The following is a 16,447-nucleotide window of genomic DNA, read 5'->3' on the forward strand; positions in this document are numbered from 1 at the left end:
GCTCCTGTCTATTTGAGTTGTAAGCACATTATTCTTAAACGGAAGTATGTTAAATTGTCCTTAGATCTAAACAGAAAAACGATAAGGAAAGACCAGATACTTATCAATAATTGGGAAGAAAAATAAAATAAAATATATTAATGTGAAATTGATTTAAGAAAATGTAATCTTGAAATGTCACTTGGAACCCCTCTGCATCTTTGTGAAAAAAAAACTTAGACTTATTTGGCACCCTTTAAGCATTTACTTTATAATACACATGTATCAATAAACAACAGGGCAAGAATTGACGTCTACAAGTGAATCTAAAATTTAAACAAATGGCTACTACAAAATGTCAAAGTATCAAAATAGTGTATGCAAAAATAGTTGCCAGAAATGGATGGAATGTAGGAAACATTAAAAACTTAAGGTGATGGCTAGTGCATGGCAACCCTGAATTAAATGTAATAAAAAAGTCAACACGTACATGAACAAAGAAATACCGAAAGGGAGACTGTTTATGGAAGTGTGTATTGGTAGGAATACTTATCTCTTAAATACAAATTCATTTCCCGTTTAAATTCTTGGCTGCTGTTGTATGCTGTGCTGATTTCCAGTGTGTTGGAGCAAGTATGTGCCACTGGCCTGCGCAGCAGTCCTGAGGTGGCAACAAAAGACACTGTTATTCCTCCTTCTGGCAGGTGGATTGATGCAGTTGCAAACAGTAAAAAGTTAAGAAGATCATCAGTGTCAAGTGATCGTATATACTCCGTTAAGAAATATAAAACACACTCTTCTTGAGGTCTCAAGTCATCAGCGGTACGAAGAGCTTCTACAACTCTTGATGGAGTAGGTCTCTGTGAGTCCATTATGTACGACACGTGTTCCAGAGAAAGATGACGCCAGAACAGACCGAGGTGTGCTTCTGGAATGCCTTCCCTCATCAGAGCGTAGAAACGGCTTGGAGACTTCACCAGCTTCTCTGTTGCAATTGCCAAAAGTTGGTCTCTTATTTCATCTCTTTTTGGCACTTCAAGTAAGCCATTTACACTGAAAAATGTAGTAAGGCGATCCAACAAGGTAGGTGTCAGTGAGGCAAAGTCATTTAAAGCCTTGTAAATTAAAACATTTTCTGCAGGTGAAACAAACATGAGGAAGTCCTTCCAGAGATACTCTGGATTTACACCACTGTCAAACACCATAGCAATAATTCCTGACTGGGAAAGTCGACAGGGTAATGCACCTGTTAATGCAACAGTATGAGTCAAAATCCTGCCAAGCGATCGGAACTTCCACTCCTCTTTGCGAAGGCGGTGAAGTGGCAGGCCAGGTACAGTGATATGTTCACCAGTGAAGAATTCCTTTGTTACGTTGTTCCAGAAAAGGGTGAGAGCCTCCTTTGTAAGGCCACCAAAATCATCTCCAGACTCCCCTTCGAAGCAAACTTTCATCTTTTGTTTACAAATCTCAGGATTAGTGTGAATGTTAAAGAGACAGTCAACCACCTCTTCACGCTTAATTGTGACCTCCACTTCTCCAGACAGACTCATGTTCAACTCTAAGAAAGCTGCAAAGATTACAAAAAACCATAGATAAATTACAATGCAAATCAGTCAATGTAACTCACTGAAAAATGAGCCAGCCCATATTCGACAAGATGTAAACTCAATATAACCTTCAGATTCATGATTTTCTTATCCTGACCTAGTTTTCTGTCAAATCCAATGATCATACGAATGTGACTGGCTGCTGCCAAACCTGTAACTGACTTCTATGCATGTAGTTGACTTTCTGAGCTACTTACATGCTTTTCTTCCATAGTTTTTCCTCATTTGAAAAGTAACATACATACAGTACATTCAAGTATCCTGACTGGATAATATACAAAACACTGCTCATTGCTAAAACCACAGTAAATGGCAATCTGTCAGACGAGCAGAATCAACATATTTTATGGCATTTATAATGTCACTTAATACAGGCTTCACTGAGGTGGTCTTCATAGTGAAGACATGCACACTGCTATCATGCATGTGACTGTTGAATTGAGATGTGTTACTTTAGGTTTGGAAGTGTGCAACAGACTTTAGGAGTTACACTGCTACACTGTGATTATTGTTAGTATATGTAATGCTACATATACTGTACATAACACCAAAAGTATGGAAGTGGTGAAAGTAAAATGACTCTAATATATTTCAAACTCGGGACCTCCCACTTTCTATGCTTGCTTTGCCAACGGAGCTATGAAGTCAGATGTTAAATCCTCTTTTCATGTTATTTTTAGGCCATCCACAGTTCATCACTTGGTACTGCATCTATTTTGTGAACAGCAGTAGTTCTCTGTTTCATACAGTTCATATGTAAGGTCAATATACTGGGGTGCACCAAAGATTCTAGTAGTAGCTGGCCTCAGTAGCAGATCCATCAGAAAAATATCTTTGGAATTGCATACTTTAACTAATCTTGTTGTAAAAGTACATATATGATACACCCAGATCAAATGGCTCAAGTATGTTTATAAAATACATACTTGATTATAGCTTCTTTTTCAATAGACTGAGACAATTTATTGTGAATTGCATTCTAACCTGCCTTGACCTATCATGACCTTTGACACAAGAACAGCAGTCTATTTGTACACAACACATAGAAAAACCTCTCCATAATCTTCTCAAATACCTACATACTTCGGCCTGTACTCAGATACAGATTGTTATGATACCAAATCTTGCCACTGTAATCAAAAGCTAAACTCAGTGAAAAACTTTTAATCTGTCTGTACCTTGCTTTACGTCCTGTTCCATCTCATTTGTTCCACTTTTAGGAGGAGGATCTGTATCAAGTGGATCTTAAAAAAAAATATTAAAAAAATGCTCATTATGTATGGTAAAATCCTAGCAGTAAAGTTCTTTACAGGGATCCCACACTTTCGAGATACTGAAATTCAAGACTTTATCAAGACCAAGATGGCCATTTTTAAGACTGAATAAGAAAGAATTATGTTGGGAAGAAATAAAACTGCAAACTTGATTTAATGCATTTACACACTGTGGACACTGGACACACATACTGTACCAACATGATCTCAAGTACCGTAAGTGTAAGTTTTTAATTTTCAAGACCATATGGCAATTTTTCCAGACCTATATTACACAATTCATGGACTTTCAAGATCGTACAAAAATTCCAGACTTTACCTTTTTTCCCTACTGTGTGGACACCCTGTCAGTGCATGCATTTTGCTCCCAGCTTACTTTGGTGGATATTCATATTATAAAATTTGTTGTACCTCAGCTTTATCTCCAAAAAGAATCACACAAAATGAGGCACTGGAAAATCAATGAAGCTTTTTGGTGTGATAACTGTATGTAGGGTCTGGAAAAATCCAGAACATTACTTGGTTCCAAAGCAAAATGTCAAATTTCATGGTGAAAAGATGTAAAAATCTTCAAAATCACATATTTGAGGCTTTTGAACAACAGCAAAATAAATTACTTTGCTTGAGTATTTTAATGGAAACATGTTCTGAATGGTTGTTTCCAGTGACATCAATGTGGCTGTTCATCCGTTCAAATGATTAATCAACAACAACATTTTAATACTTTTCTGTGTGTGATAACTGGGGATAGAATAACTTTGAAATTGCCTTCACTGTCAGTTCTGGTAATTTTAGATGTGAATAATTTTTAACTTGTCTAAATTTTAAGAAACCACAATCAACTTACATTAAAAGTGAAATGAACACCTAACCTACCATACCTTGGACAATCTCTTATTATGTAATACACATTTAAAAAAAAAACAATGGGAAAAGATGTTACATGTATTTATGAAACTACAGTACCACCACCTTCTAAGAATTAATTCTGCCCAGAATCTGTGAAAGATTCGATCGTATTTCATGAAAGATCTAGCCGGACCTAGACATGGATATTGTTTACTATCTGGTCACATAGTCCAGCCGGACCAGATATCCAGTGCATCCCTACCTCCATGAAAAACATCATGAGTCATCTACTCACCTAGTAAGGGCAATATAAATACTCATTTTAAAGTTCAACCTTCTTTGAGGAACAACCAGAATGCAAGAAAGGCATTGGGTTACATTACAGTAAGGTAATTGTAGGGCAAAAGATTTTTTGGCAGATTTTTTAACAGTCTGACCTCTGATGACCTGAGATGACCTTTGGCCTTCACAAAGAAATGATGGGGTTCTCCTACTTAATGCAACACAACCACATGCTACATATGAAAAGTATCCATGCTTCTTATCTTGAGATAATGTGTTCACAAGGTTTTGAAAGTTTGACCACTGGTGACCTTAGATAACCTTAAACTGCCATCAAAGTCAAGAGAGTTTTTCTTATGAAAATGCGGTATCTACATACCAAGTATGAGAACTGTAATAGTATCCTTCTCAATATATTTGTGCATACACATCTGCTCTTTGTTACCATTTATATGTCTACAAATAATGAGGTAGAATTGATCATGTGATAATGATGCAGATTTTGAAAATGAGGGATGAATATATTTACCATACATGACATTAAACTGCAAGTCAAAATCTGGTAACTCATCGTCAGCAGCGGCATCTAACAAATAAGTAGAGACAATTTGATGAACTGGAAACTATTTCTATAAAATGCATTCACCAAGCGGTATGTTACTAAGAAATGAAGTGATTTACGAAAGCTGGATTACTAAGTCCAGTATTGATTGAGTCTACATGTACTGCAACTTTGTCTGTTACATAATTTTTCAAGAGAAAAAAAGGCATACTTAAATCAAGAACTCAAACAAACAACACGGTGCTAGACCACATACTTTGTCCAACACTGTTAAAATATATACTGTACAGACTTTACATACAATAATTTAGGGTGAACCGACACAAAAAAGTCATTACAAGGTATTTTTATAAACAGCTTAAACTGTCAATATTTTTTATAGATGATACCAACTTAGTTAATGCAGTAGGTCTTTGCTCAATTTGAAAATGACTAACAGTATCCGAAAGAACAGATGATTCCTATTGTTTATAGAGACAGTTCTCAATGACACCTGCTGTATTTATAGTATGCGGTTATTTCAATTTTGGGGTTACCCGCAATTCACTGTGCACTGTGTCTTACCAATATATCTGTCATTTTAATTTTAAAATAACTGGGACATTCCACATCCTTCATTTACTTGAACGCTTACTTCCAATGACTTTGTAGTGAAGGTGACTAAAATCAGATGTTGTTGAAGAGTAACTAACATCAAATAATAACTAATTCTGCCCTATCCACTTATCATATCCACAAAATCAAAAGGATTCTGCTAATTGCACCAGACATCCACACACCAAACAAACTTTCATTAGGATTGTTAAACTTACTTGTTTACCAAATAATAGTAACTGATGTGGCTCTCCCCTCATGGCATAATGACAGTTACATTACAATATATAACCAAAACACTATCAGTGGGTATATGTCAACCACCCAAATTTGCAGTTGTGAAAATATTCAGACTTGATGCTGGGTGATGCCCACAATCCCACATAGGTACAGTATATTAATACCATTTGGGAGAGGGTGGGGTGGGATAGGGTGGTTGACTGCTGTCTAACCCAGGGAATCTTTCAAATAAAATATGACAAACATTCATCATTTCCTTGTTCAATTTTAAGATAACTATACTTTAGCAAGTAAAATGTTTACATACTTGTACCTTAGTCCCCCCGTGTCTTCTAAATAAATTTAAGACCTACCTAACACCATCGTTGATGGTCCAGCTGGCTGCGAGGTAGCGGTATCTGTGGCTGTTGCTGTTGAAGTAGGGGTATTTGGTTCTAAAGCTGTGGCAGGTACTGTTGGTGTTGTTACTCTAGCAGGTGATGTTGATGTTGAGGCTGTCATGAGTGCTTTTGATGTCAAGTAGAAAGGGAATGATCGAAGATAAGACTGACATAACTAGTATTTTACAAGCTCAAAGGGAATACAAGTCTCCCAACATTATTCTGAAACACCAGCTAAATCTAACAAAGCTCCTTGAATTTCCTTTTCAAGTACGGTACTTTTCATGACTTTCAGAACATTAAACATTCTATATTTAAAGTATAAAAATAGAGACAGAAAAAAAAATTCCAATTCTTACATCCACTGTACAGTAGTTTACATGCTACCAAATAACATACTTTTTGAATTTTACAAATAGGACATCAGGAAAGGTATAAACAAATTGAGACTAAAATACTGATTTTGCGCCTCCATAAGTTATATGAATTTAGGAATTTGCAAACAATGCAATGACCTTGAATAGCACTAGAATAAATGACATAAACAGATAATTAATGTAAAGAATTTTGCAACGGTTTCTGCAAAGATTTCCTCTCAGCAAGAGATTGTATTTTGTTCACTGGCGGCAACTCCATGGAGTTGCAGCAAGCAAGCAAAAATCTTAACCCTATAAGCAACGATAAATGTTGCTTATAAAACAGGAGTGATAATAAACTGATCCTTCATGAATGTGTTAAAATCGACAATGAGGTGAATTTTCTGTTGAATTATTGCTAAATCAGAATAATTTTTCTAAAAATAAGAATTCCGGGCCCTTTGTCTATTTTAACATGATTACTTCCTGTGTGGGCAATTGGGCCTTTAAGGTTGCTGCATGGGCCCTGTTACAGGAAAAAATGATGTCGTTGAATACAGCAATGACTAATGAGGCCAACACCCCTAAAAGACTTATCCTGCTCTCTGTTAACATAATCAAATCATATGTGGGACATGGGCCCTTTATGGCTGTTGCCTGAGTCACGGTACAGATAAAAGTTGTAGATGGGCAATTTTTGGTTTTCTCCAATGGGTTAAGGGTCCAATGCAACTACAAGAATTATCCTTGGGTCTTTGCAAATGGTTAAATAATGTATGGGCCTTTTGGGGGGGAGTTGTCTGGGCCATGGTAGAGGATAAATTTGCAGTCATAGGTTTTTGGGTATACCCAAAAATCATAGGGTCCAGCACCAATAAAAAAAATCATCCTGCTCTCTTTTCACATGATTAAATATCATGTGTGGGCCACAGGCCCTTTCTGGCTGCTGTCTGCATGGGTCCTGTTACATCATAAAGTTGTTGTAATTGGTATTTTTGGATACCCCAATGTCCAAGGAGTCCAATGCAACTAAAAGATTTATCCTGCTCATTTTCACATAAATGAATTATGTGTGGGCAGAAGGGCCTTTCTTTGATTGCTGCCTACACAGGCCCGGTACAATATAAAGTTGCTGCAATTAGTATTTTGGGATACCAAATGTCTAATACTGTAGGTGTACCGTAAAAGAATTATCCTTGTCTCTTTTCTCATGATTGATACCATTTGGTTGTCCCCCCTCCAGGGCCCGGTACAATGTACAATAACTATCATTGCTACGGTTTCTAAAAATACCCTACTTTGAATTTTATCCAGCTCTTTTTGCCTTGCCTCTTTTCCCATGATTAAATCAACATTTGGGCCCTGTATTTTAGTTGCAGGCACCTTTAGACTACATACACGCACATGGTGTGGCACGGCAGCAACACATAACCTTCAACCCTGGTCATAAACGGACATAAGCTGTCCATCAAACCCTCTGTCTCGTCACAGGTTGATTTAGACCACATGATCACCATACCGCTTTTCGCAAAATGCTCATTTTTTTAACAAGAAAATGACAAGTTTAGGCGGTATTTTACAACACTTCAGGACATCAAATTGACTCCATTCTTTCGGATGTGTAAACAGAAAATCATTAAAAGCATTTACTAAGAAAATCTTATCTTTTCTTGAATGTGGAATTGTCACTATCGTTTATCTTAAAGGTAAACCAAGGTATTTATCCTGCATGAATTTAGCGATCCAGTAACAAAAATATTGTCACGTGACATGATAGAAAAGAAACATAGCGTACATGAATTAGGTTACCAGGATATACCTACTGTAGGCAAATTGTGGTGACTGCATCTACAGTACCCTTTAACGATATATCCAGAGTCCAATATTCTTGTCTCCTCATGATGCCCTGCCTAATGCAATATCCCTGATCCTTAAAAGAACAGGAACTATATTGTGCATCATGTTGCAAAGGCAGAGAACCACTTGACGTCTATGGTTGGATCTTATGTGACTCTTTAAAGCAGATCATGACCATTGACCCTTAGGCCATGGTTAGGTTAGTGAACTACGGCGATAGAAGTGTTACATGACTTATATTGGCGACAGTATTGCTAGTCTAGCTTCAGGTCAATTGCAATGGATAGGTGAATCATATAGTTGCAACCAAAAAGGATATCACTTGCTTACCTGATGATCTGCTTTGTCTATCCTGTGTAGTAAAGGTGACAGTTGGAGTTCCAGATTCTTCCAGTCTATTGCTGCTTTCAATCTGTAAGAAACAATGTAATAGGTACTGTACAACATTTATAAAAATTACTAAAAACAAATTATGAAAAAATATGAGGTACTGTAAACACAAAGGCTTATGGTGAACGAATTGCAACATTTTAACACAAAAAGGAAAAAAGTAAAATTTGGAAATTGTGATTGCAATGAATGATTTTCTAAATAAATCATTGAGTAATTTTAACAGTGATTTGTATCCATCAGTCCTAGAATGTGGTTGATAATTCCCGGATGTTCAATTAAAACCTCAAGTACAGTAAGATAACACAGTCTTAGAAAGAGTGCACTTACGGTAGCATACTGTCATTGTATTATTTCATTGTATTGTTTACCTAGAACTCAAAGATATCTTCTACAAACTCATGTATACTGTACCTTAAATTAAGTTATGATATCATCAACTGAAGTATTACCAATTGAAATTTCTGCACTTGCTGGACGCATTCGAACAAAGGCCCTTTTAAGTCTATTGACATATATTACCAGTTAATTATAGACATACTAGAAATTTAAGGAAAGATTAAGCTAACATGAAAACACAGAACAACTGATCACACTGAAACTTGCACATGTATATGTTCATTCAATACCCAATACGTCTTACACTTACCGAAGTAAGTCCAATGTCATTGTTAGGAATGACTAGAAGTTTCCCTCTCCCCACTGCCTTCTCGAGTTCCCTTACATTTGTCGGCTCAACTAGATGAATTTTCTTCCCTTTGTCACACCTGCCAAATTTGAAGCCGATAACCCCAAGAGACTTCTCGGGGTATAATTCTGAAATTTTTGTCTTGAGCATCTCGATACTCCAGTTGCGGTTAAATGGTTCAAATGGAGTATCTGGGGTGCCTAGAGTAAAAGACACAACGCACATACAGTAAATGTATCAGTCTATCGTGTTTGCTAATATATTTCTCATATACAGCTGCGGGAAAGGGATACTGTGTCATTAAACAGTGCAAATTTTGCTGAGATAATTATTTCCCATTTTGCCGGCTAAGTGTTTGATACAAGCTGGTGTCTCAAACACACGCACTCATGCTATGATGACTGCTCGTGGTCCCTACAGTATCTGGGTAAGTATGTATCGTGCAGGACTACCACAGGATGGTGGTTACATTAAAGGGACACTGAAGATTTAAACAACTGGTGTAACTGAGAATGCACTAGCCTGCTACGTACATTGGGTAATTAAGAGAAGTGCAGATGATATAGTATTGCTAAGTGAGGCTAATTTGAGCCATGTGCCATGAATAAATAATCAACATGCTTCCGAACTTGCATTTTGACCAGTTCTTTAGTAATACACAGACAAAGTACATTACACCATCATACATTTTTGGACAGTATATAACTCTATGTATGATAGTATTTCAACACGATAAGGACTGGCAAAAGATGGATCGATGTACTGTAAGATGTTTAGTAATTCAGTGCCATACATCGATTCCAATAATCAATTCACTCAGTAACTATGTCCATCTTTTGATTCTAACTTAATAAAAGTCAAAAGCCTGGTTCATATAAGAAAATAAGATCTTCTCACCAAAGTGTTGCTCCTTCAAAAATCTACATTCCGCAGGTGATGGAAAGTAGTCTGGATTGGACCTTCTCAAAAGAAAAGGAGTCCCCTTCCATTCCACTCGAAATTTTCTACCCCTCTTTGAAGACCCTGAATTATAAAGAAAAGGAAAAAAAATCTTTATGTTTTTGTTTTACTAAAAACTGCCCTATGAATGGAGTCAATGAATGATAGGACAAAGTTTGTCAGCTTTGACAGTGTCTAGGATATGACTTTAAAACCAACATCAGCACCAACCCCCTATCCTTAATGGGTGCAGATTTATGTGGGGGTTCAACCAGCCACAGCCTCTGTATTTTCCTAAAACTTGAAGGCATGTTCACCATGTTTGGTAATTTTATATTCCAGGTTTTGGTTCTTTGTACAGTGCTCTTGAGCATGTTTTATTTCATGATAACAGCACTTTAATATATGGTATTTATTTATTATTATATTTAAGTCATTATTTTTGGCAATTATTGCTGCCATTTGCTGATAAATTGTATTGATTATAATTCTAAGGCCGTCAAAACCTGAGAAATTGCAAACAAAAGCTGCTTATATTCTGCCCCAGTCCCCCCCCCCCCTGTCATAGGCACACTTTTCTTGCTCCCATGTGAGGGATTTGCCTTCATGACTGGTTCCCCTTCCTTCAAACCCTGGATCCGCTACTTTTTAGGTTTATGGTTGGCAGAAGATGCAGTACATCTTTAAATGTACTGATTTTAAATTAACAAAGGGGTTAGTGAAAACATTTATAATAAGAAGAAAAATTGTTCACATTTTCTTTATTTCTGTAACATATAGCCTAGCATGGGCCCTGGGTTAAGTACTGTACAAAGCACTGTAGGACTAGCATAGAATAATATTGCCCCAGGCTAGACCTATTGTATTTTTAACAAAATAGAAACACAAAAGGAGTTTCTGTGAGTAATTCCCACCTTGGCCTAACTTTAGAATCCGTACCATATGAATGGCAAAGCTTAATTACTTCGAATCGGCAAAATAAGATTAGGGGTTAGGAAGTAGGGTTAGCGAGTAGGGTTAGGGGTTAGGAATTAGGGTTAGGAAGTAGGCCATATATTTGTCATGGCCAATCAGTCTGTGGATCCTAAATGTTTTTTATTCGGCAAACGGACATTCAAGAAAAAAAGTTGTGCAATTGGAAACTAAAGTGTTACTGTTAGGGGTCAGGGAGTAGGGTTAGGAAGAAGGGAATAGGGTTAGGGGTTAGGGCCTAACTATAGAATCCGTACCATATGAATGGTAAAGCTTAATTCGAATAGGCAGAATAAGGTTAGGGGTTAGAAAGTAGGGTTAAGGAGTAGGGTAAGTAGTAATTAGGGTTAGGAAGTAGGTAATATGGTAAGGGGTTAGAGAGTAGGGTAAGGAAGAAGGGAATAGGGTTAGGGGTTACGAAGTAGGGTCGATTGGTACGGATTCTAAATTAGTACCGGGTTAGGAAGTAGGGTCGAATGGTACGGATTCTAAATTAGTACCGCGTTACTATAGTATTAGTCCTAGCCTACTGTAGGTCTAATGTTAAAACACAAAAGGCAGGGGACCCAATTAGGCCAACGTCAGAGTCAGACTTACGCAAGCTCTCTTCTGTATCGCGACGTCTCCGAAAAGATCGGAAAGTCTGTCGGACAACATCGAAATCGTTATCATTCTCTGCTTCCGAACTAGACCCGGCAATAGCTGCTCTTGCTCTTCCGACTAGGTTATGGACGGTTCGCTGTGAACCGAGATTGGAACTTGGACCGGCTTCTTCCATCTTGCAATTTGTACGATGCAGTGCACATGTCACACATGTATATCTAGGCTATAGCCGATGTAGCTTGAAATGTTTGTACCATGTATACGGCCATTACTTCAGAATTAGCGGGGTTTTGTAGATGGGTTTTGTTTTTAGCGCTCGTTTCCAATTCCTTTTTGTAGACGTTGGTTCGATACGCTTGAATTACTGATATCAGCAAATGAATTGTTGATATCAGCAAATGAATTGTTGATATCAGCAATTCCAACATATCGCCAATTCAATTACTGATATCAGCAAATCATTTAATGATATCAGCAAATCATTTAATGATATCAGCAATTCGGTACCTCATATCACCAATTAATTAGTGATATGTTGGAATTGTTGATATCAGCAAATGATTTGCTGATATCAACAATTCAATTGCTGATATCACCAATTCATTTGCCGATATCAGCAAATATTTGTTGATATCAGCAATTATTTATTGATATCAGCAATTATTTGATGATATCAACAAATAAATTGGTGATATCAGCAAATGAATTGGTGATATCAGCAAATGAATTGCTGATATCAACAATTATTTGGTGATATCAGCAAATAATTGTTGATATCAGCAATTATTTGATGATATCATCAAATGATTTGATGATATCAACAATTATTTGCTGATATCACCAAATATTTGATGATATCATCAAATATCGAATAAAAAGTAAAACGGCTTGCCATACTCCCGAAGCACATCTGGCAGCTGAAGCAGAACAACAGGCCATTCACCATCAATTGGTGAATCATTACAGTCAAATGTTCTCGAACAAAACTAACTAGGCCTATACTCCCCATCGTACAAATGGAGAAAAGCTTACGTTTTATGAACTTTGATGTGTGTTCTGTTTTATTTGTTTCCTAATTTAATGATTATTATCTATATTTAAACACTTTGCTATTATTACACTTTTTTATAATTACATCTAATTATTATTACCGATTATTATCACAATTCAAACACTCAAACACTTAAAAAGTTTACTGATGAAGAATCATAACCCCATCATTGAACTTTGTATCAATCTACCATACATCTCTTGCTTGGGATGCTGTTCACGAGACGATATATCTCTTTTACTGCAGACCACAAAACAGGTTTACAAACAAAAACTCTATCATAGGTCAGTTGAATGCAAGAGGGGAACAATATCTTATCCTCATCATTTCTTGAAAGGCTGTTGTTCGAAACAATTTTACCTGGTTATGTTTACAAAATAAGCTAGGTTGCAATGATTGTACATTGAAATGTCGAAACTGTAACATATTGTCCTTTCGTACTGGTCGTATTTAACCTTAAAATCAAGATAAAAAATATACAAATTCATCTGGTTAGAGTTTGAGGGAATATGACGTTGAAGATGACCTCAACCATCTCAATTGTCACATCACATGGGTGCTTGCATTTACATGGAACGCCAAACAATCTGGAGTGCTCATGAAAGTCTACATAGGGCCACACAATACAAATGGTGTGCATCCTCAAAACTTTCATGAAACAATTACCGAGGATAAAACTTAGGAAATAATCGCAGGAACCAGCTCAACGTAACCATATTGAAGACACTTGGCTACAGGTACTTTGACGTTTGTGCATAGACTTATAGACTTAACAGAACCTTTAAGGCTGACTCCAAGCTTGGGGGGAAAAAAAGGTTGTCATTGCAAATATTTTAGATTACATATTTAAGATAGTACATGTGCTAACACTAACACTGCAGTAGACTATAGTAAGCAGACGAAGAAATGAAACGGACCACAGAATCTTTGATCTTTTTTTTATATTTTAGTCGATATCGCGATTTCACGGCGGTTCTGAATGGACAAACAAGATATAGACTTACTGCTTTAGTTTAAAACACGACATTCAAACAATTTGATATTCTTTTTCAAGGTGTCTTGCGAGTGTAAGACTAAATCATCGTAGTTTTGACATTTCTTTAATCAAGATTTTACAGGTTAGCGTGACTTATCAACTCAACAAAGTCATATGTTTGATATGTTGTCAAGTTTATTGCAAAGCAACAACTCTAAAACTTCCTGAAAGTCTGAAGCTCGAAAACCATATACAATATTTATTCTGATGTCGTGCTGGACTAACACAGTAGGTCTACATCTTGGCCTTTCAAACCACCATATAATTCATACAATAAAAAATGAGAGTAAAAATTGTCAAATCAAACTTATTTCTGATGTTTTTTGTAGTCACAGGTTACATATGAATTTGGTACAATTAAGTAACAAAATGGATACCAGACTGCAACACACTTAATGTTTTTTTGTTTTTTTGACAAAACGAGGACATGTTGTAATGTAGGACAGGTACATATAAGGTTTTTTTGAAAGGAAGACAACAAAACATAGTTGTAAGGTCCGTGTTAACACTCTCTAGTAGGATGACGGAACGATTAGCAAATATTGACTTTTCTAAGTTAATCACGTGAAACAGCTAATCGAATACGAACTGTATGGCTAACCAACTATATGATTTCACATTACGTAGTTCATTATACACACATATCTCTAATTACCTTTGTTTAATCACATGGATGGTAAAAACGGTAAAAGAAAGCAAACAAAGAAAACAAGAAATTACAAAAGAACCAAAAGGGAAAAATGAAGAAAAGAACAATAGAAAGATCGCAAATAACGGAATTATATATAAACAATGTGCTATATCGGATATAACATATAAAAATTAAAACATCTATTCATGAAAGGATATTAAGTGTTAATTTTAAATTTTACTTTCTTAGCAATTTGTTAGTAGAAGATTACCTCAGAAATGGTTACAATAATATGTGCAAAAAGAGGGGATAAAATGAAAGGATCTGTTTGTTTGCTTACAAGAGTCTTAAAGCTTGGACAATTAAAGCCAAACAAAATAAACTGAAAAGACGTGGTAACAACAAAATAACGATATTTTCATGCAATTCTTACATTGTGTAAAATATTCTGAAATAATTTGCAATTATTAAACCAATGATCACATGTTTCCAGTGAACTGTTGAACTACTATTGGTCTTAGCCATGAGTAAACTACAAAACTGTAACTTACCATATATAGAAGTACGATCATTGATTTCAAGCTTCAGTACACAAAATGTTCAGATTGTCATTATGTTGTTCGAATTATTATTGAATAACGTAACAGACTCGTCACTGGGTTGTCTTTAATCGGCTGAAATGGAACTTAAGGGAAGATACATAACGTAATTATACAAGAATATAAACGTCTAGCTAGCGTAGTAATAAGATAAAGGAGAGAACAATGGAAAGCCAATCATTATCTTTAAATTGACTGATTAAGTAGAAAATAGTAATGTTATGTAATGATCATTATATTACGTAATATACACGTCATCGTAAACCACACCACATATCATGTTTACAGTAGGCTTTAAATCCATAGATTACAGAATAACCAATGAAAATAAACTAAGGCAAAAGCTTAAACAAAAGCGCAAAGCACCTCCATCCCAACAAAAACAAAAACAAATAAAATATTAAAATTAAAACTGGTAGCTGTAAGTGAATGTTAATGATGTATAAACTGTCATTACTTTTAACAACAAACTGTTACTGCTTTTGTATATAACACGACATTCAAACAATTTGATATTCTTTGTCAAGGTGTCATATTAATGTTAGTCTTAATTAAATTACTTTTGACATTTCATTATTCAATATTTTACGGTTAGCGTGACTTATCAACTCATCAAAGTCCTATGTTTGATGTGTTGTCAAGTTTATTGCAAAGCAACAACTCCACAATTTCCTGAACATCTGAAACTCGAAAAGACTATATAAGGACGGTAAAAGAAAGCAAAAACAAAACGAAAACGAAAAGGCAAAAGAACGAAAAGGGAATAGAAATTCACAAAATATGAAGACATTTACCGGATATGACATCTAACAATTTAAACAACTTATCATGAAGCGCAATTTAAAGTGAATTTAAAATTTTCCTTTCTTAGCAATTTGCTAGCGGAAGAGACTCCCAGAAATGGTTACGATAATATGTGCACAACTAGGGGATAACATGAAAGTAGAAAACTGCAAAGACGTGGTATCAACAACGATATTTTCATGAAATTCTTTCATTGTGTATAATATTCGGAAATAATTTGCAATTACAAAAGCTTTGATCAAATGTTTCCAGTGAATTGTTGAACTACTATTGGTCACAGCCATGAGTAAACTTCAAGACCTACCATTTATAGAAGTACGATCATTGATTTCAAGCTTCAGTACAAAAAATTGTTTTTTTAAAAAATTTTAAATTTTTTTTCATAATTATCATTATCTTGTTCGAATTATTATTGAATGACGTAACAGACTCGTCATTGGATTGTCATTTATCGGCTGTAATGTAACTTAAGCGAATATACATAACTAAAGTATACATGAATTAAACGTCTAGCTCGCTAAGTGAAAAGGAGAGCACAATAGAAAGCCAATCATTATCTTTAAATTAACTGATTAAGTACAAATATTAATGTTATGTAATGATCATGATATTACGTAATATACACGTCATCGTAAGCCATACCACATATTATATTTACAGTGGACTTTAAAATCCATAGATTATAGAATGAAAATTGAAAAATAAACAAAGGCAATAGCAATAAAACAAAGCACAAAGCACCCCCACCCCA

General features: G+C 35.6%; 4 protein-coding genes across 12 annotated transcripts in view; 2 read left to right on the forward strand and 2 right to left on the reverse strand.

Moving 5' to 3' along the window:
* LOC139985117 (NLR family CARD domain-containing protein 4-like) overlaps positions 1-16,447 on the reverse strand; it is a 468,217-nt gene that overhangs the window by 368,761 nt on the left and 83,009 nt on the right. The gene's annotated exons all lie outside the window — the stretch shown is intronic.
* The window catches only part of LOC139985145 (uncharacterized), a 162,988-nt gene that overhangs the window by 83,645 nt on the left and 62,896 nt on the right, over positions 1-16,447 (forward strand). The gene's annotated exons all lie outside the window — the stretch shown is intronic.
* LOC139985147 (cAMP-responsive element-binding protein-like 2) overlaps positions 1-16,447 on the forward strand; it is a 143,330-nt gene that overhangs the window by 19,821 nt on the left and 107,062 nt on the right. The gene's annotated exons all lie outside the window — the stretch shown is intronic.
* LOC139985110 (uncharacterized) lies at positions 76-12,251 on the reverse strand. 2 transcript variants are annotated; one of them, XM_071999311.1, is made up of 8 exons: positions 11,570-12,251; positions 9,959-10,084; positions 9,023-9,261; positions 8,314-8,395; positions 5,744-5,896; positions 4,524-4,580; positions 2,768-2,833; positions 76-1,549 (listed from the first exon to the last, which is right to left on the reverse strand). In XM_071999311.1, exons 1-8 carry the CDS (start codon positions 11,748-11,750, stop codon positions 501-503), a joined length of 1,953 nt encoding a protein of 650 aa, XP_071855412.1. In that variant the 5' UTR covers positions 11,751-12,251; the 3' UTR covers positions 76-500. The 2 variants fall into 2 exon arrangements, with proteins under 2 accessions (XP_071855412.1, XP_071855413.1); XM_071999312.1 differs by lacking the exon at positions 4,524-4,580 and having other exon boundaries at positions 11,570-12,250.

Source organism: Apostichopus japonicus, chromosome 17 (assembly GCF_037975245.1).
Source record: "Apostichopus japonicus isolate 1M-3 chromosome 17, ASM3797524v1, whole genome shotgun sequence".
NCBI lineage: Eukaryota > Metazoa > Echinodermata > Holothuroidea > Aspidochirotida > Stichopodidae > Apostichopus > Apostichopus japonicus.